The sequence below is a fragment of the Clupea harengus genome, chromosome 1, assembly GCF_900700415.2.
Source record: "Clupea harengus chromosome 1, Ch_v2.0.2, whole genome shotgun sequence".
NCBI classification, from domain to species: domain Eukaryota; kingdom Metazoa; phylum Chordata; class Actinopteri; order Clupeiformes; family Clupeidae; genus Clupea; species Clupea harengus.
In genome coordinates, this window is record NC_045152.1 from 17,220,967 (window position 1) to 17,240,966 (window position 20,000).

The following is a 20,000-nucleotide window of genomic DNA, read 5'->3' on the forward strand; positions in this document are numbered from 1 at the left end:
ACACACACACGAATAGAGAACACACAGGTTAGTCCCACAGATACCAAACAGAACTCAAACCGAAATATGAGAGAGAGAATTGTGAATTTGACAAATACATGATGTCACTTCTCAGTTCTCACCCACAATTCCATCAAAAGCTTTGTGAACACACACTGAAATAAGTATGAGTCGGGGTTATGCAGAAACTGAAGTGTGTGAGTGTAAGAGTGTGTGTGTGAGAGAGAGAGAGAGTAAGTAGAGTGTGTGTTATGCAGAAACTGAAGTGTGTGACTGTGTGTGTGTGTGTGTGTGTGTGTGTGTGTGTGTGTGTGTGAGAGTAATAACACTGAAAGTAGAGTGTGTGTTATGCAGAAACTGAAGTGTGTGTGTCTAAGAGTGTAAGAGTGTGTGTGTGTGTGTGAGAGAGTGTAATAACATTGAAATAAGTAGAGTCTGTGTTATGCAGAAACTTGCTTATGTCTTCAGCTTTGTGACGCACAATCAGCCAATTTGTTTACGCTCAGACATTCAGACCAATCAGAATCAGAGGAGCATTTAGACCAATCAGAATCAGAGGAGCATTCAGACCAATCAGAATCAGAGGAGCATTCAGACCAATTAGAGATCAGAGGAGCATTCAGACCAATCAGAATCAGAGGAGCATTCAGACCAATCAGAATCCGAGGAGCATTCAGACCAATCAGAATCAGAGGAGCATTCAGACCAATCAGAATCCGAGGAGCATTCAGACCAATCAGAATCAGAGGAGCATTCAGACCAATCAGAATCCGAGGAGCATTCATGATCCCGTAATTCCGTAATCCCCGTGACAGCACCGAGTCCTCCCCAGCTGTTGACCGGTGCTGTTGACCGCTGCTGCAGTGCAGTAGGTGGATGCCAAGCTGGTTTTAGGCAGCTGATGCGCGCCCATGAGAACCGGGCCAATCGCCGGAGCAGCCGGAGTGGCCCCACGGTCGGCTACCGGCACACACACACACACGCGCATCACCGTGCACCTGTTAATACGGTTGGGCATGATCGGCTAGTGTCAACAACGGAGGTAGCTGGCCAAAACATGATCATTGTCTATGCCATTAACACCCCGCGACTGGAGGGTGTCACTGACAGCCTACGAGCAACTATATACCCAGCCTGTCAGGTGTGTGTGTGTGTGTGTGTATGCAACTGTATACCCAGCCTCTCAGGTGTGTGTGTGTGTGTGTGTGTGTGTGTGCAACTGTATACCCAGCCTGTGAAGTGTGTGTGTGTGTGTGAGTGCAACTGTATACCCAGCCTGTCAAGTGTGTGTGTGTGTGTGTGTGTGTGTGTGTGTGTGTGTGTGTGTGTGCAACTATATACCCAGCCTCTCAGGTGTGCGGGGGAGCAGCCGAGCAGGCGAGCTGCAGGAGGATGCTTTACAAGTCGACATGCAGAATGCACAAGTGAGAATCACCACCCCACACACACACACACACACACACACACACACACACAATCACCACCCCACATGCAACAACTGGCTTCGATCTGCAGTTCTACTGCATGTGCCACTTGTTTTTCCGCGGCAAAGGGCGAGCTGTTACGTAGGCTGTGTGTGTGTGTGTGTGTGTGTGTGTGTGTACTCCTGCGGCAGCCCTTCATGTCATGATGCGTCTCAGTACGGCTCGATCTGTTTACCTTTAGTTTCCTGGTCTCTGGCGCCCCGCTCCACACAAAGCACTGGTAGATCACGCGCATGTTCTGCCTCCAGTTGTCCACCTTGAATCCGCTCACGTGCGAGCACCCCGCTGGACTCATGACGTCACGGAAGCGGCATCCAGTTTCCAGACGTCTACTTCCCAAAACGTGCCTCACCGAGTCGAGCAGAATAACCCACAGATTGTTCCGATTCGGTTGGCTGTGAGGGTAGCCACGGGCCGCCGAGGGAGGATGTGTTCGGAACACATCAAGGCAAATCCTCCGACTGTCTTAACAGTTACTGTTCCAGAGACACAACTCCTCTGCAAAACATCCACATAAAAAAACGGCAGACCTCCCTCTGTATGCTTCGGCAATAATGTATGTCCAACTCGATTACTTTAGTGGACGGTAATGGAATTCAACTGAGTACCATAAGCAACGCAATCGGTATAAAAGCGTGCTCTCATAGGCCAAAACACAGGCTAGTTCGTTTAATCGGTTGGATTTCATTTCTGGCGTTTCCTGTTGACGTCCCGCCTACTGTCAGAAATACCATGCTGTGATTGGTAGTGGAAGGAGCCCGTCTTAATTAAAAGCAAGCATTCATCAGCAATTGGCCACAAGAGTAACGTCGGAAGAGAGCGCAGGAGCTTTCATTCCAACTTGTCAATCAGACCCAAAGAAACATATTGGCCACGGGAATTTGATTGCCTTTGATGCGTTTGCAAAACACCAGCTGCATGTGTGCTAATTAAATGAATTAGGTTGTATCTTTCTGAGCGTAATACACATTGTTCAGGTATCAAGCAGTTTGGACTCTAAAATCTTCTAAGATAAGGCTTGGATGTATGGGGTTGCCACAGCGGGTTGCAGAGAGTTGTTTACAGTCCAAGCTGTGTGATACGTCACTTCCGATGTTGATCAAAAAATAAACATGTACTACAGACAAAAATATGTTTTTAAATGTATCTTATTATCAAATAAGTACCTTTTCGCCAAGTACATTTTCCATGAGCCTAACAAAATCCTTTTCGTTTTTAGACACGTCCGGTGTCTTTGGAGGCGTCTCCTAGCAAAAGGCGGTGTTGTGGTCACGTGGGACATTAGTTGCGGGAAAACTGAAAAAGCTTCATCTTGAGATCTCAACTTTTACACTTTGGTTTACCAGCCTTCTTGTGCACAGTCCTGTGTGGTTACTGCGAAGTTTAAAGGTACGTTTAATAAAAGGCTACTTCTACATTGTTGCAAGGATGCGCAATCAGTGTTGTTTTATTAACCGCGTAATTGACCTGCTACATTAGCTAGCTAACGTTTCGTGAACATTGTCCGTGCAGGATAGCATTAACTAATATAGAAACAACTCAAGATGTGATCATAACGAATAAAATAGCGATTCGAATTGAATGTGTTATCGTGTGAACATATTTTACATTGTGTAGATGTCTGTGTATGCTAACATACTTGCTGTGTAGGGTAACATACGTGTCAAACCCACCAACTTTACCTGACAACTGTTCAGTTTAACTAGCTAGCCAGTGCCATTGGCTATAGCAGGATACCGGCTGATTCTGGGGTGTCGTATGTGACGATAGCAAAATGGCTTTCTCACAAAACACAGCCCCTTACAGAAATCATCTGTCATTCTATCATGTGTGTTGTCTGAAGTAGTAAATTAGGTAAGCTTCTAGTTTAGAGTCCAAGTTTAGCTTATGAACTGTCAAAAAATGTAGAGAAACTAAAAGTTAAAATGAGATGACAGCTCGCGACGTGATTTCTACTGGAACGTCTCGCGTTGGTCACTTTTTATGTCAATTCGGTGAAATGTGTACTCGTCCCCAGCACCGACTGTGTTATAATATGCAGTTAATACCTCACCCAAGTGTGAAATTGGTTGATGACTTGACACGGCTCTTCTGCAACTCTTTGCACCATTTCAACCAATTCTTCAGAAATACACGCACATACGTCCACACGCATACATATATCATAGCCTACAGTTGACTATTACGCTATACAAAAACATGTAGTTAATAGTTAAACAATTCACAATGTAAATGCAATTCATAAATAAATGTTACGCCATTCACAAATATATATACGCTGTTACATTCATTTACATGCTAAGGAACGTTCATCTACAAACCACTCGCGATTTGTGAACATCCCTGCATTAATGTGTGCATTTTCGACAGTTTCCTGACGCGGCGTGACTCACAAATGCATTTTTTTTTCTTCAAAAGGATATTCTCAGATGTCTCTCTTACAATTTCATCCAATCACATAAACGCAAGTTCGATGGCATGATTGAATGCGACCCACACTGCGTTACATCTGCGCAGGGTCCCCGTTATGTGGATTTACAACACCATAAACAGACATCTGCACACCACTGATTTACACGAAGAGGAATCCGTGGTCAATGGCGTCTGGTAGCTGCCCACCAAGTGGGAATATAGCGTGTTTATCTTGTTAAACCCCCTTGTTGTTATACGTGATTGAACATGCTTGAACTACGAATATTTGAAAGAGTGACCAATCATCCGACCTTCCATCCCGAGGAGGTTGCTTTTCTGAAGTAGAGCAGCTGCTGAGGTCACTCTAGACCGCAGGGTTCTACTGGACTAACCCAGCAGAACCGGTTGCTATGGTAACCAAGCCGCTGGGTACTACTGAACTAACCCAGCAGAACCGGTTGCTATGGTAACCAAGCCGCTGGGTGAAGTGGACCAACAATGCCGGGTTAACTGTTTCCAGACGGGTTTATTTCAAACCATATACTAGTTCATGTTCAAACACAATACATGTTCTGGACAAACTGCATACTAGTTCATGTTTAAACACAATACATGTTCTGGACAAACCATATACTAGTTCACGTTCAAACACAAACCATATACTAGTTCACGTTCAAACACAAACCATATACTAGTTCACGTTCAAACACAAACCATATACTAGTTCATGTTCAAACACAATACATGTTCTTATTTCAAACCATATACTAGTTCATGTTCAAACATAATACATGTTCTTATTTCAAACCATATACTAGTTCATGTTCAAACATAATACATGTTCTGGACAAACTTTTAACAAGCTATTTTGAAAGGCACACCACCTTCTACCAGCTCAATTTATATTCTAATGTAGCATAATATTGATTATCAGGGCTAATATTACATTGCAGGTAGCCTACACAGTCAAATAAAACAAGTTAGTCAGAAAGACTTCAGACAAGGGCACTCCATTCCGTCTTGAGGGGAGTTCCACTGCTCCATCTAGACCAGTGGTTCTTAATCTGGGTTCGATCGAACTCATTGAGTCACTCTCAGGGGTTTCGGCAGGGGTCAAGACACACACAGTATAGCCCGGTTCACACTAGCAATATCGGGTCGTTTTTATATATACCTATGTTTTGAAGAAATCATATTTTATTTTTCCAATTACGAAGGGTTCGGTGAATGCACTGATTGCAGGGTTCAGTACCTCCAATAAGGTTAAGATCTAGACCACCTGCAGACCTGCCAACATGTACGCATTTTGCGTACCTGGCACGCATTTTGACATCAAAGTACACTGGTACGTGTTGATGCTCTAAAAGTACGCATAACGCTCAATAATGTATTGCCGGTTTTCAACGGGTTCAACCTTCAAAGTCTGTCTGTGTCGAGTCGCCAAGGTGTACATGGGCAGCTGCAGCAGAGCAAGAAGCAGAAGAGAAGTTTGACCAATCACAGACCCCCTGCCGTTACTATCGTTACTATCCTCTGTTTGACCCTCGAAATCAGAGAGTACTACTACTAGGTTACTCTGCAAGTCAGTAGAATCAACCGCTGCGATTTTTCATTCATACTTCCCTAACTCTCCCTTCTGGCCCACATCTGCCAATTCTTCAAGTGAGGACATTAAACACAGAAAACTCTTCCACTGACTAGAATTTAATTAAATGATAAAGAAGCGAACACAGCGCCATCATTTGGTCTTAGCAGTTGCCTAGTCCTGATATCACATCGTGTCATTGGGCTTGCATTCAAACGTCAGACGTGGGGAGAAAAAAATTAATGTGATGAAACATGACACTTGACAGGTATGAGGTCGTGTTAAATATGTTAATTAAAAAGGGAAAAAATATAGCATGACCATTGTTTGAGAAGGTCCTAAGTAGCCTATTGAATTAACATCCAAGCAGAAATGTAATAGGCCTGCTGCTCACTTGTGCAGAGATTTTTTTTATTAGGCTACAAATTTGTTGTCACAGTTATCACTTGTTATCACAGTCTTTTTTTTTTCTTTCATTAGGCCTACTAAAGTGGTTCAGAACTGCATCATTTATTAGCTCAGAATGACGTCTATTGGTTCAAACATGCAACAGCATTATAACTAATAAAATGAAGGCCACAAAATCTTGGACAGGACAACAGAAAAATCAGGGGGGTATACTACATTTACAACAGTTCTCTCCCCCGCTGTGCCGCACAAAACCGCCGCCCCCCCAGGGGTGGTACTCAAACACATTTTCCAATGTTGGCAGGTCTGCACCTGGATACCAAACTAAATAGATGGGCATCAGTCTCTATTTAGAAAAGCTCTTGTACCATAGCGAGAGTGTAATGTCCATCTTTGGGGAATCTCAGTGATTGGACTAACTTGATACTTTGAAAAAATAGGCTTTACACCAGGATAACACTATTTGGCGTTTGTGATTTTTTGTAATGTTAGCTCTGTTTAAGACTAAGCTTTATCTTTTATATTTATTACCAAAGTGATTAATCCATCTGTCCTGTCCAGTAACTGACCCCCTGCTGTCATGGTAACTGTATCCAGGGTGATGGCCGGCCCCCAAGCAGGAGACGTGAAGCAGCGCATCTCTGCCATCTGGGAGAACCTGCAGTGCCCCATATGGTGAGTCAGGAATAATAATAATAATAATAATAAAACTTTATTTATATAGCACCTTTCATGCAAAAGAATGCAGCTCAAAGTGCTTTACAGCAAATACATAATATGCACAAAGAAATTACATGCACATAAAAATAGACATCAAAGAAACATAACTCAGATATAGTGCAAAAAAAAAATTATAATTATATTATAGAGATATATTTAATCTAACCCCTTAATATCACCAGTAGAGAATTAAATTAAATTAAATTAAAAGTATTTATATATATATATATATATAGTGGTATAGTGGTATATATAAGTGGTAGCTAGTTAAAGGCTAATGTGAAGAGGTACGTTTTTAGTTTTCTTTTAAAGATGTAAAGCGAGCTGGCTTCCCTGATGTCTATAGGCAGTATGTTCCATAGCACTGGGGCGTAATTGTCAAATGCTGCGTCCCCGATTTTCTTACGGCTTTTGCTGGGAACCTCCAATAAACCAGCATTCGATGATCGCAGTGTTCTTGAGGGCAAGTATTTGACTAGGGAGTTTGCAATGTAACTTGGTCCTAGCCCATTAAGGGCTTTGTATATTAGGAGAAGGACCTTAAAGTCAATTCTAAAAGTTACTGGAAGCCAGTGCAGAGCAGCTAAAACTGGACTAATGTGCTCTCTCCTCTTGGTTCTGGTTAATAGCCGAGCTGCAGAGTTTTGAATGAGCTGAAGTCTCTCAGTTGTTTTTTTTGGGAGGCCAGTAAGGATTGCATTACAATAATCAAGACGGCTTGAAATAAAGGCATGAATCAGTTTTTCAGCATCTTTTTGATTTATAAATGGCAGGACTTTAGCTATGTTTTTAAGGTGGAAAAATGATGTTTTCGTCACCTTGTTAATGTGAGACTTGAAGCTTAAATCTGAATCTAAAATAACACCAAGACTTGTAACCTCCGATTTAATCAAGGGAGTTAATTTCCCCAAATTATTAAGCAGCATTTCTCTTTTTGTTTTAGGGCCGACTAGTAGGATCTCAGTTTTGTCCTCGTTTAACTTTAAGAAATTATTGCTCATCCACTTATTTATCGCCAAAAGACAGGTAGTAATGGAGTTTATTGCTGCAGCATCATTTGGCTCAGCAGAGATGTACAGTTGCGTGTCATCAGCATAACTATGGAAACATACATTGTGTTCTCTAATGATGTCCCCAAGAGGCAGCATGTACAGTGAGAATAATAATGGACCAAGGCAGCTCCCTTGTGCAACCCCAAAGCAGATGTCATGTTTCTTAGACACATGATCTCCAAGCCTGACATAAAACTTTCTCCCTTTGATGTATGTTCTGAACCAGTTTAATAGTGGTTGGTAATGGATGCTTAGCTCCACGCGATTTCTCAGTATCTCTCTCAATAACTTAACTAATGTCAAAATAACCACAGTCTACCGGCGTAGACAGAACACAACTCAAAACACTTGTTTACAACAATACAAATCCAGTCTGTTCAAGTTCTTTAGCTCACTGGTTTCAAACTAGCGTCTTTCTTCTATCTCGCTGTCTTCAATCTAACGTTCTAGCTTCTGATTGACTCTTGCAACTGTGCTCTCTTAAAGCAACAGTGCACTTATCGTAACTGGCAAAACTAATCATATGCATCACTATTGTATTACTTTTGATATTCATTTTAGCCTATGTAAAGTTAATTAGTTTCAATGTACCGGTAGGCACCTGCGGCTTATAGACATGTGCGGCTTATTTATGTTAAAAATAATATTTTTTTTTAAATTCAGTGGGTGAGGCTTATATTCAGGTGCGCTCAATAGTCCGGAAATTACGGTATTGACTCTTTGTATATATTGAAGTGAACTGTGAGTCTAGTTTTCCTCCATTTCCTTTCGGCTGCCCGACAGATTCTCTTACTCTCATTAACAATAATATTGTTTAACCAAGGGGAGATTCTGTCATTTGACCTCTTCTTAGTCTTTAGTGGAGCAACAGTATCTAAAGCAGATGACAAGGTAATGCTGAAATCCTCAACCATGTCATTTAAGGAGCAGTCATAACTGTACGATCTCATTATATTAGTGAAATTTGCTTCAGCCTTATCATCTATAAATCGCTTTTGAACCAAAAATTCCCTTTTAGTCTTTGTTAAGATTAGGTTGGCATCAAAAAACACACAGTGATGGTCAGAGATAGGTAGTTCACATACTGAAACATTATCAATGTTTAACCCTGTTGTTATTACTAAGTCTAGAGTGTTACCATGTTGATGTGTGGCTTCATTTACATGTTGGGTAAGTTCAAAGCTGTCTAGTAGATTCATGAGCTCCATAGCTTTGGAGTCATTCTTCTTATTAACATGAATATTCAGATCTCCATTTAGGATCAATCTATCATATCTAGTGATACCAAGTGAGATCAGCTCTGAGAATTCCTGCAGAAATAGTGATGAATATTTTGGTGGCCGATATACTGTAATGATGAGCACTGATAATTCTGCTTTGAGCTCAAGAGCAAGGTATTCAAATGATCTAAATTCCCCCAGGTCAATGTCTCTGCACACATACTGTGCAGAGAAAATGGCTGCAATCCCTCCTCCCTTCTTATTTTCTCTGACTGACTGAGGAATCATCTACAGAACCATAGAACCATAGAACCGTAGTCACTAAGAACCTGCAGTGCCCCATATGGTGAGTCAGGAATCAACTACAGAACCATAGAACCATAGAACCATAGTCACTTAGATAAGACCCAAGTCACTGTAAATATGACGGAGAGAGAGATGAGAGAAGAGAGAGAGAGTGTGTGTTTTCTCTCAGCCTTTTCCTCACATTTTGTCTCTACAGTTTGGATCTGATGAGCCTGCCTGTGACCACAAAGTGTGATCACCAGTTCTGCAAGTAAGCCCAGTGTGTGTGTGTGTGTGTGTGTGTGTGTGGGGTGGGGGTGGGGGGGGGGGGGTGGTTCTGTCACACAGGAGGCTGAGATGCTTAGATCTCCATGATTCTCTCTCTATTATCCTTTTTAGTTCTCCTCTCTGGGTTCTCTTCTCTTGTTCCCCCTCTGGGTTCTCCTCTCTGGGTTCTCCTCTCTGGGTTCTCCTCTCACTTTGTTCCTGGGGTTCAGGTTCTGCATGCAGAAGCTCCTGGACAGAAGCCGACGGCGGGAAGCAAACTGTCCCGTCTGTAAAACCAAAGTCACCAAACGGTAAGATACCTGCCTACTGTAAACATGTAAACATCACTCTACACTGAGATACCTGCCTACTGTAAACATGTAAACTTCACTCTACACTGAGATACCTGACTGCTGTAAACATGTAAACATCATCACTGAGATACCTGACTACTGTAAACATGTAAACATGTAAACATCACTCTACACTGAGATACTTGACTACTGTAAACATGTAAACATCACTCTACACTGAGATACCTGATTACTGTAAACATGTAAACATCACTCTACACTGAGATACCTGACTACTGTAAACATGTAAACATCACTGAGATACTTGACTACTGTAAACATGTAAACATTGGTCTACACTGAGATACTTGACTACTGTAAATATCTAAACATCACTCTACACTGAGATACCTTACTACTGTAAACATGTAAACATCACTGAGATACCTGACTACTGTAAACATCTAAACATCACTCTACACTGAGATACCTTACTACTGTAAACATGTAAACATCACTGAGATACCTGACTACTGTAAACATGTAAACATCACTCTACACTGAGATACCTGACTGCTGTAAACATGTAAACATCGGTCAGATACTTGACTTCTGTAAACATGTAAACACTACGGTGAATAATGTGTGCTGGGTTCTATGTGTTTATGACTGTACTGGGTTCTGTTGTAGGAGTCTTCAGGAGAGCACAGCGTTCCAAAGGCTGGTTGCTGAACTGCAGAAACTGGTGGAGGCCTACGAGTACGACACCCGCACTAACTGTGAGTGGTCATGTTGATGTTTATGTTTATGTTTATGTTTATGTTTATCAAGGATCCCCATTAGTCTACACCGTAGTGGAGACTATTCTTCCTAGGGTCCAGGCAAAAAAACATTACAATACAATACAAATACATAAAATGCAGTACAGCATGATCAATTATCACAAAAAACACAGACTTAGAAAAACAACTTTTACATTAAAAGTAAAATAATAATAAAAAAAAAACCTAAATACCTAAAATAATAACCTAATCTACTATAATTTCCTTTTTGATTATTGCTGCCTTAAGTTTCCTTTTTAAATCACATTTATTTCTTGTTAGTCACGAGTTATAACGCCTGTACTAACTGTGAGGGGTAGTGGTTATAACACCTGTACTAACTGTGAGTGGTTATAACACCTGTACTAACTGTGAGGGGTAGTGGTTATAACACCTGTACTAACTGTGAGTGGTTATGACACCTGTACTAACTGTGAGTGGTTAAAACACCTGTACTAACTGTGAGTGGTTATAACACCTGTACTAACTGTGAGTGGTTATAACACATGTACTAACTGTGAGTGGTTATAACACCTGTACTAACTGTGAGTGGTAGGGTTATGACACCTTCTCTAGATAGACGGTATAGTGGTTAAGTGGGGAATACAAATCTCCTGTCTCCTGTCTGTGTCTCCTGTCTGTGTCTCATGTCTCCTGTCTGTGTCTGTGTCTCCTGTCTGTGTCTCATGTCTCCTGTCTGTGTCTGTGTCTCCTGTCTGTGTCTCATGTCTCCTGTCTGTGTCTGTGTCTCCTGTCTGTGTCTCATGTCTCCTGTCTGTGTCTCATGTCTCCTGTCTGTGTCTCCTGTCTGTGTCTCCTGTCTGTGTCTCATGTCTCTTGTCTGTGTCTCCTGACTGTGTCTCCTGTCTGTGTCTCATGTCTCCTGTCTCCTGTCTGTGTCTGTGTCTCCTGTCTTTGTCTCCTGTCTGTGTCTCATGTCTCCTGTCTGTGTCTGTGTCTCCTGTCTGTGTCTCATGTCTGTGTCTCATGTCTCCTGTCTGTGTCTCCTGACTGTGTCTCATGTCTCCTGTCTGTGTCTCATGTCTCATGTCTCCTGTCTGTGTCTCATGTCTCCTGACTGTGTCTCATGTCTCCTGACTGTGTCTCATGTCTCATATCTGTGTCTCATGTCTCATGTCTGTGTCTCACTGACTATCTCCCTGCTCTCTTCAGATTTCACTGGTTTGGCGCAGAGAAGGAAACCTGGCAGGTGAGGTCATCTAAAGACAAAACCAATCAGTGGGTGGGGGGCGGGGCATCTAAGTACTAAACCAATCAGTGAAGGGCTGGAGGCGGAGCATCTAAGTACTAAACCAATCAGTGAAGGGCTGGGGGCGGAGCATCTAAGTACTAAACCAATCAGTGGAGGGTTAGGGGTGGAGCATCTAAGTACTAAACCAATCAGTGGAGGGCTGGGGGCGGAGCATCTAAGTACTAAACCAATCAGTGGAGGGCTGGGTGGAACATCTGAAGACAGAGCCAATCAGTGGAGGGCTAGAGGTGGGGGTGGGGGGGTTCATCAGAGGACTCTTACCTCTAGTCTTTGATCTGTACGACATGGCCTCTAGTTTTTGTGCTGTCTTAATGCTGTACAAGACTCTTATGAACTCCTATGAGACTCTTATGATCTCTAGTCTTAATTCTGTATGAGACTCTTATGACCTCCTATGAGTGCTCTATGATCTCCAGTTGTATGTGAATAGAAATGCTCCACCTGTTAGTTCATGTGGATGAGTCTGCTCTTCTTCTGTGGTATGGAGTGATGAGGTCAGTGGGTTACTCTGCTCTTCTTCTGTGGTATGGAGGGATGAGGTCAGTGGGTTACTCTGCTCTTCTTCTGTGGTTTGGAGTGATGAGATCAGGCAGCAGACTGAGGAGTTTGTGGACATGGAGACCCCAGGGCCTGATGGGATACGAGGAGCTGATGGGAGCGCACCATCAATGACGTCATCTCGAGCAGGTGAGCTTCTGCAGGTCGAACTTACAGGTCCGCTGCTGCAGGTAGAGTTTACAGGTGTGGGGCTGCAGGTAGAGTTTACAGGTAGAGTTTACAGGTGTGGTGTAGAGTTTACAGGTGTGGTGTAGAGTTTACAGGTGTTGTGTAGAGTTTACAGGTAGAGTTTACAGGTGTGGTGAAGAGTTTACAGGTGGGGTGCTGCAGGTAGAGTTTACAGGTGTGGTGTGAGTTTACAGGTGTGGTGCTGCAGGTAGAGTTTACAGGTGTGGTGTAGAGTTTACAGGTGTGGTGTAGAGTTTACAGGTGTGGTGTGGTGCTGCAGGTAGAGTTTACAGGTGTGGTGTAGAGTTTACAGGTGTGGTGTAGAGTTTACAGGTGTGGTGCTGCTATTTGGGCATAGGGCCTAAGTGTCGCAGGTATAGCTATAGGCGAAATGCTGCAGGAAATCAGACAGATGAGATGTTATATGTAGGGAAGACAGGTGATATGTACACAGTGTTGTATGTAGGGAAGAAAGGTGATATGTACACAATGTTGTTTGTAGGGAAGACAGTTGAGGTGTTATATGTTTGACACAGAGGTGAGATGTTGTGGGTAAGGCCCTTGTATCTCTGCTAAGATTGCACCATTTAATCTAATGAGTGTGAGGTTTGAGTCGTTTTTGCACATCGATTGGTTTGTGTTATGGATGATGGTATTGATTGATTAATTGATTGATTGATTGTTGTAGCTAAGGATGCCTTTGCCCAGCTGATGGACCTCGGAGACTCCTGCTCTGCTACTTCAGACAGTGGCCTCGGACATCTGCCTGAAGCCTCTGTACCCAAAGATGATGACTCTCCCACGTCTGCAGTAAGAGAAGATGATCCACCCTCAGAGACGGTTGACCTTCCCCTGCTGGTCGAGGGAGGACAAGACCAGTCCGTGGCAGCTGGCCGAGAGGATGCCGTCCTCTCCGCCTCCAGGCCTCGCCAGCAGTCTGCCGCAGCGGAGGAGGCTGGGTCGCCTGAGAGGGTTGTGGTCCACGCCAAGAGACAGACCAGGTCTTCACGGATGCTGGCTGCCAAGCATCATTCTGTTGATGAGGAAGAGGTGGTTCTCCGGAGGTCTAGTCGAACAAACAGGACGCTGGTGGATCGGATCGTGGACGGCAGGCAGAAGAGGAGCCTGGAAAAAGTCTCAGAATGGTTGCTGAGGTTTCCCCCAGAAGGACCAATCGCTGACGACCGGGAGAAGCAGTTTCCCCCAGAAGGACCAATCGCTGACGACCGGGAGAAGCAGCAGAGCACCGACCCGAGGCAAGACAACCAATCAGAGAACGAGCACGTGCTCGGAGGGAGCAGCAGCTCTTCCTCATACGCAGATACAGATAGCTTAGCCAATCAGATGACGGACAGTCCAGCCCACCACATGATGGACAGGACAACCAATCAGATGATGGACAGGACAACCAATCAGATGATGGATAGGCCAGCCAATCAGATGATGGACAGGACAACCAATCAGATGATGGATAGGCCAGCCAATCAGATGATGGACAGGACAACCAATCAGATGATGGATAGGCCAGCCAATCAGATGATGGACAGGCCAGCCCATCACATGATGGACAGGACAACCAATCAGATGATGGACAGGCCAGCCAATCAGATGATGGACAGGCCAGCCCATCACATGATGGACAGGACAACCAATCAGATGATGGACAGGCCAGCCAATCAGAATGAGAAGAGCGGGAGGGCGCTGGAAGAGCAGGTGTTTGGGGCCTCGTACTGTCGGGGCCGCGGAAGAGTGCAGTGGAAGAGGAGAGCCTCGCGTGAGAGGGCGGCAGGCGTCTCTTGTGATCCAGATCAGGATCCATCGGAGATCTCTGCTGTACCAGATCCCAGAGGAGCCCCCGAGGACCCAGAACTGCAGGCCCAAGAGAGAGAGAAGCCCAAGAGGAAGCGGCGGTCCAGCGCCCTGACGCCGGCAGACTTCATCAAGAGGCCCTGTCTGGTAGCAGAGCCAGAGGCAGAGCCAGAACCTGAGCCGGTGCTGGAGGAGTCTGCTGCCCGGGACCCAGATGGGTCGGGCCCAAGCACGCTTGGAAGTCTCCCCGGTGAGGAAGAACCAGAACTCGGACCGGACCCAAAGCAGCGAGGCCCCCCCGAGGCCAGGGGTCAGGATGGTGAACGCTCGGCGAGCGACGGGTCGGCGTTTGAAGTGAACGTGAGAACGAGGGGACAGCGGACACGCAAAGCGAAGATGAAGATGCAGGACACCTGGACGGACCTGGACGGCGCCCTGAGCTCAGACGTGCGGGGGAGACGACACCCCAAGCAGAAGGACGCCGGACGCAAGAGGACGCAGAGGGACGAGAAGAAGACAGACGAGAGGAAAGAGCCGCTGAAGGCCACCCGGGCCCTGATGCTGGTCAACACGGGGGGGGGAGAACACCGCCCCCTAGAGGTGCAGGCGAGTCGGGCGCCGCCGCAGCGGAAGGCAGAGGCCCAGATCGAGAGCTACCCCAGCAGTGGGGAGGCGCTGCTGAGCCCCGTCGCCCGGGTAACCCAGCGGAGCAGGAGGCTCTTGGACTTCACCAAGGAGGTGCAGGGTGTGCCGAGGAGGAGGACCAGAGCTGCCACAGCTAAAGCGCTGACAACAGACCAACGCACCAGTCCAGATCAGAGCCATCCAGACCGCATCAGTCCAGATCACCGCAACGCAGACCGCACCAGTCCAGATCACAGCCATCCAGACCGCATCAGTCCAGATCACAGCCATCCAGACCGCACCAGTCCAGATCACCGCAACGTAGACCACTCAGAGGAAGAGCAGTCCAGAGCTGCGACGGCTGAGGCGGTAACACCAGGCCACGCCAGTGCGAAGGCTGCTGAGGAGGTGCAGAACGAATCGACGAGAACAAGAGACGCAAGAGCCACGGTATCGATAGAACGCCACTCTAACACCGGGCACTCGACAGACGACAGGGATCATGGGGGGGACAGAACCGGAGCGTCCCGCTCGCCGCCACAGAACCATCCAGGCTCGGCTCCGAGACGGAATGGATGTGTGTGTGAGCGCGAGATAGACGACATCGAGGAAATGGAGGTGGTGGAAGAATCAGCCCTGAGCGAGGCGAGAGACGAGACGCAGTCGGCCGCAGTTGTTCCACACACACAGATCCCCACCCCCCCAACACACACACAGACCCCGACCCCCACCCCTACCCCCACCCCGACACACACTCCGAGAGCCCCCCCAGCGGCGGCCCAGGTGCGCTCTGGGAGTCTGCTGGCCGCAGTTGTTCCACACACACAGACCCCTACCTCCCCAACACACACACAGACCCCGACCCCCACCCCGAGACCCCCCCCAGCGCCGGCCCAGGTGCGCTCTGGGAGTCTGCTGGCCGCAGTTGTTCCACACACACAGACCCCTACCCCCCCAACACACACACAGACCCCGACACACACACAGACCCCCAACCCCACCCCGAGACCCCCCCCAGCGCCGGCTCAGGTGCGCTCTGGGAGTCTGCTGGCCGCAGTTGTTCCACACACACAGACCCCTACCCCCCCAACACACACACAGACCCCGACACACACACAGACCCCCAACCCCACCCCGAGACCACCCCCAGCGGCGGCCCAGGTGTGCTCTGGGAGTCTGCTGGACGCGGTGGTTCCACACTCCAGAAGCCCAGCGGAGGCAGTGTTCCCATTCTCTCCCCCTGGGGTCTCCCTCCAGCATTCTCCTCCCTCTCCTGTCGGTTCTCCTCCCTCTCCTGTCGGTGCTCCAGAGGTGGTGTTCCAGAAGGAGCAGCATCTGGACACTCTGGGGAACCCCACGAGGGAACCCGTGAGTCCAAAGGTGGAGGTGGAGGAGGAGGAGGAAGAGGAGGTGGTGGAGGAGAACGAGAACAACGACGACAGCGAGCTCGACACAGAGCTGCTTCTGAAGAGTTTCAGAGGCAGCAAGCGGAAGTCCTTCCATCTGGGCCCGCCCCCCTGCCACCTGCCCGAGAGCCCCAGAGGGGGTATGCCTGATACTCCAGGACTGGAGAGAGGGGCAGAGAGCCCCAGAGGGGGTATGCCTGATACTCCAGGACTGGAGGGAGGGGCAGACACCCAGCCTGGCGCTTGTCGGTCTGGGTCGGGTCCAAACCTAGTGGAGGAGTCCGAGACGGCAGCGATGTTCTCCTGTGGCAGTGACGTGGTGCCTCCGTCAAACCCGCTGCATGAGTGGCGCGGTGCTGAAATGCCCCAGGTGGGGTATCAAGGCACTGGTGGTCTGGCATCTGCTCCTGGGTGTGTGTCACATCCCTCTGGGCACCGGGGCATCCTCTCCCCTGAGTGTGTGTCCGACACACAAGGGATGGACTCATGTTCCCTCCTCCTCCCCCCCGGCCACCAGGAGCAGCAGCAGGAGGCCCCCAGAGTGATGGACGCAGAAGAGCAGCACCCCAAACCTGCTCAGAACACACCTGCTGCCCTCAACACACCTGCTGCCCTCAACACACTGAACACACCTGCTGCCCTGAAGCTGCTGGTGCCCCAGCAGGCCTGTGAGCAGCAAGGCCAATCACTCGAGTCCTCTATGACCCCAGAGGGCCTGGTGCCGCTGGACGCAGAGGGTCATGTTCCGCTGGACGCAGCCGATCCTCTCTGTTGTGCGGTGAGGGTGAGTGTGGAGGGGGAGGACTCTTTCTCTCAGCCCTGCGCTGTGAGGATGAGGAAGGGGCGGAGAGCTCGTCGTCTGGAGTCGTCCGATTCGGAGCTCAGCAGTGAGGATGAGGACCTGCCCTCCCTGCAGCAGATATTCAGACCTAGAGCTCCACCGCAGCCAATCAGCCAACAGGGGCGGGCCCCCGTGAACCCCACAGCTCCACCGCAGCCAATCAGCCAACAGGGGCGGGGCCCCGTGAACCCCACAGCTCCACCGCACCAGGAGATGCCCTCCCTGACCCCAGATGATCCCGAGAGGGAGGCGTCTGAGTGTGATGTCATCCCCTGCAGCTTGGAGCCGCCGCCCCCCAGCAGACACTGCCCCCCACAGGCCAGGAGGGAGACTTCAGCAAAAGGAGAGGGGGCGTGGCATGGAGACGGGGAGGGGCCTGATGACTGGGTGGGCGGCAGCCAAGGGTCTCAGGACCTGTTTGGAACCCCAGAGGAGGGTGAGTCTCTACACACACACTCACACATACACTCTTACACACTTAGGGCTGAAACACACCAAACGCGTTTTTAAAACGGCAGACGCTTCAAAAACGTCTTGGCAAAGTGCGGCGGCCAAAACAACCGCAGGGGCACCAGGGCTGCCTGGGCCGAGTGTGACATTGATGAGCTGTGCGCCTCCGAGCCTTGCGCTGGAAAGTTGAGAATAGTTCAACTTTTAAGCGCATCTCAAAAACGCTAGAAAGACGCAATGCAAAATGCATTTGCTAGCGTCCCGTTTTTAAAAACGCGTTTGGTGTGTTTCAGCCCTTACACACACACACACACACACACACACCCACCATCATAGCATCTGTTCTCCTGCATTAGCATTAGCATCTGTTCTCCTGCATTAGCATCTGTTCTCCTGCATTAGGTTGACCATCGCATCACCCACACACACACACACACACACACACACACACACACACACACACACACTCACAGACACACACTCACACACACACTCCTTCATTAGCATCTGTTCTCCTGCATTAGCATCATTAGCATCTACTCTCCTGCATTAGCATCTCCTCTCCTCTCTCTGTCTCCTTTTAGATGACCCTAACCCTAGATCTACTGAGGCGACTCCTCTAGACGGGGAGATATCTACTGAGGCGACTCCTCTAGACGGGGAGATATCTACTGAGGCGACTGATCTCGATGGGGAGATATCTACTGAGGCGACTGATCTAGACGGGGAGAGATCTACTGAGGCGACTCCTCTAGACGGGGAGATATCTACTGAGGCGACTGCAGGGGAGTTCTCCCAGTACTCCAGTGACATCATCAACACACAGGTAATCACCTCACACACTTAAACACACACTTAAACACACACATCACCTCACACACTTAAACACACACTTCAACACACACATCACCTCACATACTTCAACACACACGTCAGCACACACTTAAACACACACATCACCTCACACACTTCAACACACACATCACCTCACACACATCACCTCACACACTTCAACACACACATCACCTCACACACATCACCTCACACACTTCAACACACACATTACCACACATACATCACCTCACACACTTCAACACACACATTACCTCAGATACAGTTTTTATAACAGTATTTAAAGTATGTACTGCAGGAGTATTTAGAGCCAGTGTGTACTGCAGGAGTCGTATTTAAAGTGTGTACTGCAGGAGTATTTAGAGCCAGTGTGTACTGCAGGAGTATTATTTAAAGTGTGTATGCAGGAGTATTTAATGTGTGTACTGCAGGAGTATTATTTAAAGTGTGTACTGCAGGAGTATTTAATGCCAGTGTGTACTGCAGGAGTATTTAGAGCCAGTGGAACTCTGTGTTGATGTCTAGTGCAGGGGTGTGTGATGGTGTGAGATGTCCACCGGGTGGCAGTGTTGTGCTGTGGTGAGATGTCCACTGGGTGGCAGTGTTGTGCTGTGGTGAGATGTCCACTGGGTGGCAGTGTTGTGCTGTGGTGAGATGTCCACTGGGTCGCAGTGTTGTGCTGTGGTGAGATGTCCACTGGGTGGCAGTGTTGTGCTGTGGTGAGATGTCCACTGGGTGGCAGTGTTGAGCTGTGGTGAGAGGCAGCTGTTAGCAGCCAGCAGGACTGATGTCCACCACTCTCTGCTCAGCCAAGCACGCACACACACACACACACACACACACACACACACACACACACATATGATGTCCACCACTCTCTGCTCAGCCAAGCACACACACACACACACACACACACACACACACATATGATGTCCACCACTCTCTGCTCAGCCAAGCACCCACACACACATATGATGTCCACCACTCTCTCTGCTCACTGTTCAGCCAAGCAACAACAGGACTCTCTCTCTCTCTTTCTCTCTCTCCCATTATTTCTTTTGTCTCATCTCTGTCTTTCTCTCATCTCTTCCTTCTCTCTTTTTATCTTTCTCTCTCTCTCTCTCATTCATTAGTTCATTCACTGCTCATTCTGTTCAAGTCAGTGAGACAATTTCTCTCCTCCTCTTCTCCTCCTCTCCCTCCTCTTCTCCCCCTCTCTCTTCTCCCTCCCTCCTTTCCTCCTCTTCTCCCTCTCTCCCTCCCTCTCTCCTCTCTCTTCTCTCTCTTCTCTCCCTCCCTCCCTCCTCTTCTCTCTCTCTCCCTCCCTCCCTCCCTCCCTCCTCTTCTCCCTCTCTCCCTCCCTCACTCCCTCTCTCTCTCCCTTTCTCTCTCTTCTCTCTCTCTCTCTCTCTTCTCCCTCTCTCTTCTCTCTCTTCTCCCTCTCTCCCTCCCTCCCTTTTCTCACACTCTCT

The 20,000-nt window shown here is 47.7% G+C and overlaps 2 protein-coding genes across 6 annotated transcripts in view; one reads left to right on the top strand and one right to left on the bottom strand.

Moving 5' to 3' along the window:
• Positions 1–2,315, bottom strand: part of usp22 (ubiquitin specific peptidase 22) — a 16,533-nt gene extending 14,218 nt beyond the window's left edge. Inside the window, exon 1 of one of the 2 annotated variants that reach the window (XM_031569072.2) lies at positions 1,660–2,315. In XM_031569072.2, coding sequence (XP_031424932.1) covers positions 1,660–1,779 — 120 coding nt within the window. In that variant the 5' untranslated portion in view covers positions 1,780–2,315. The remainder of the gene's footprint in view (positions 1–1,659) is intronic. The other variant, XM_031569066.2, reaches the window with a different exon arrangement.
• A 383-nt stretch (positions 2,316–2,698) lies between these two features.
• Positions 2,699–20,000, top strand: part of LOC105891399 (BRCA1 DNA repair associated) — a 27,148-nt gene continuing 9,846 nt past the window's right edge. The window contains exons 1-10 of one of the 4 annotated variants that reach the window (XM_031569053.1): positions 2,699–2,873; positions 6,451–6,564; positions 9,384–9,437; positions 9,664–9,744; positions 10,417–10,505; positions 11,721–11,757; positions 12,398–12,507; positions 13,235–14,141; positions 14,214–17,662; positions 18,261–18,502. In XM_031569053.1, the coding sequence (XP_031424913.1) occupies positions 6,470–6,564; positions 9,384–9,437; positions 9,664–9,744; positions 10,417–10,505; positions 11,721–11,757; positions 12,398–12,507; positions 13,235–14,141; positions 14,214–17,662; positions 18,261–18,502 (5,064 nt within the window). In that variant the 5' untranslated portion in view covers positions 2,699–2,873; positions 6,451–6,469. Of the gene's footprint in view, positions 2,874–6,450; positions 6,565–8,916; positions 9,228–9,383; positions 9,438–9,663; positions 9,745–10,416; positions 10,506–11,720; positions 11,758–12,397; positions 12,508–13,234; positions 17,663–18,260; positions 18,503–20,000 lie in introns of those variants that run through there. The other 3 variants (XM_031569040.1, XM_031569048.1, XM_031569061.2) reach the window with 3 other exon arrangements.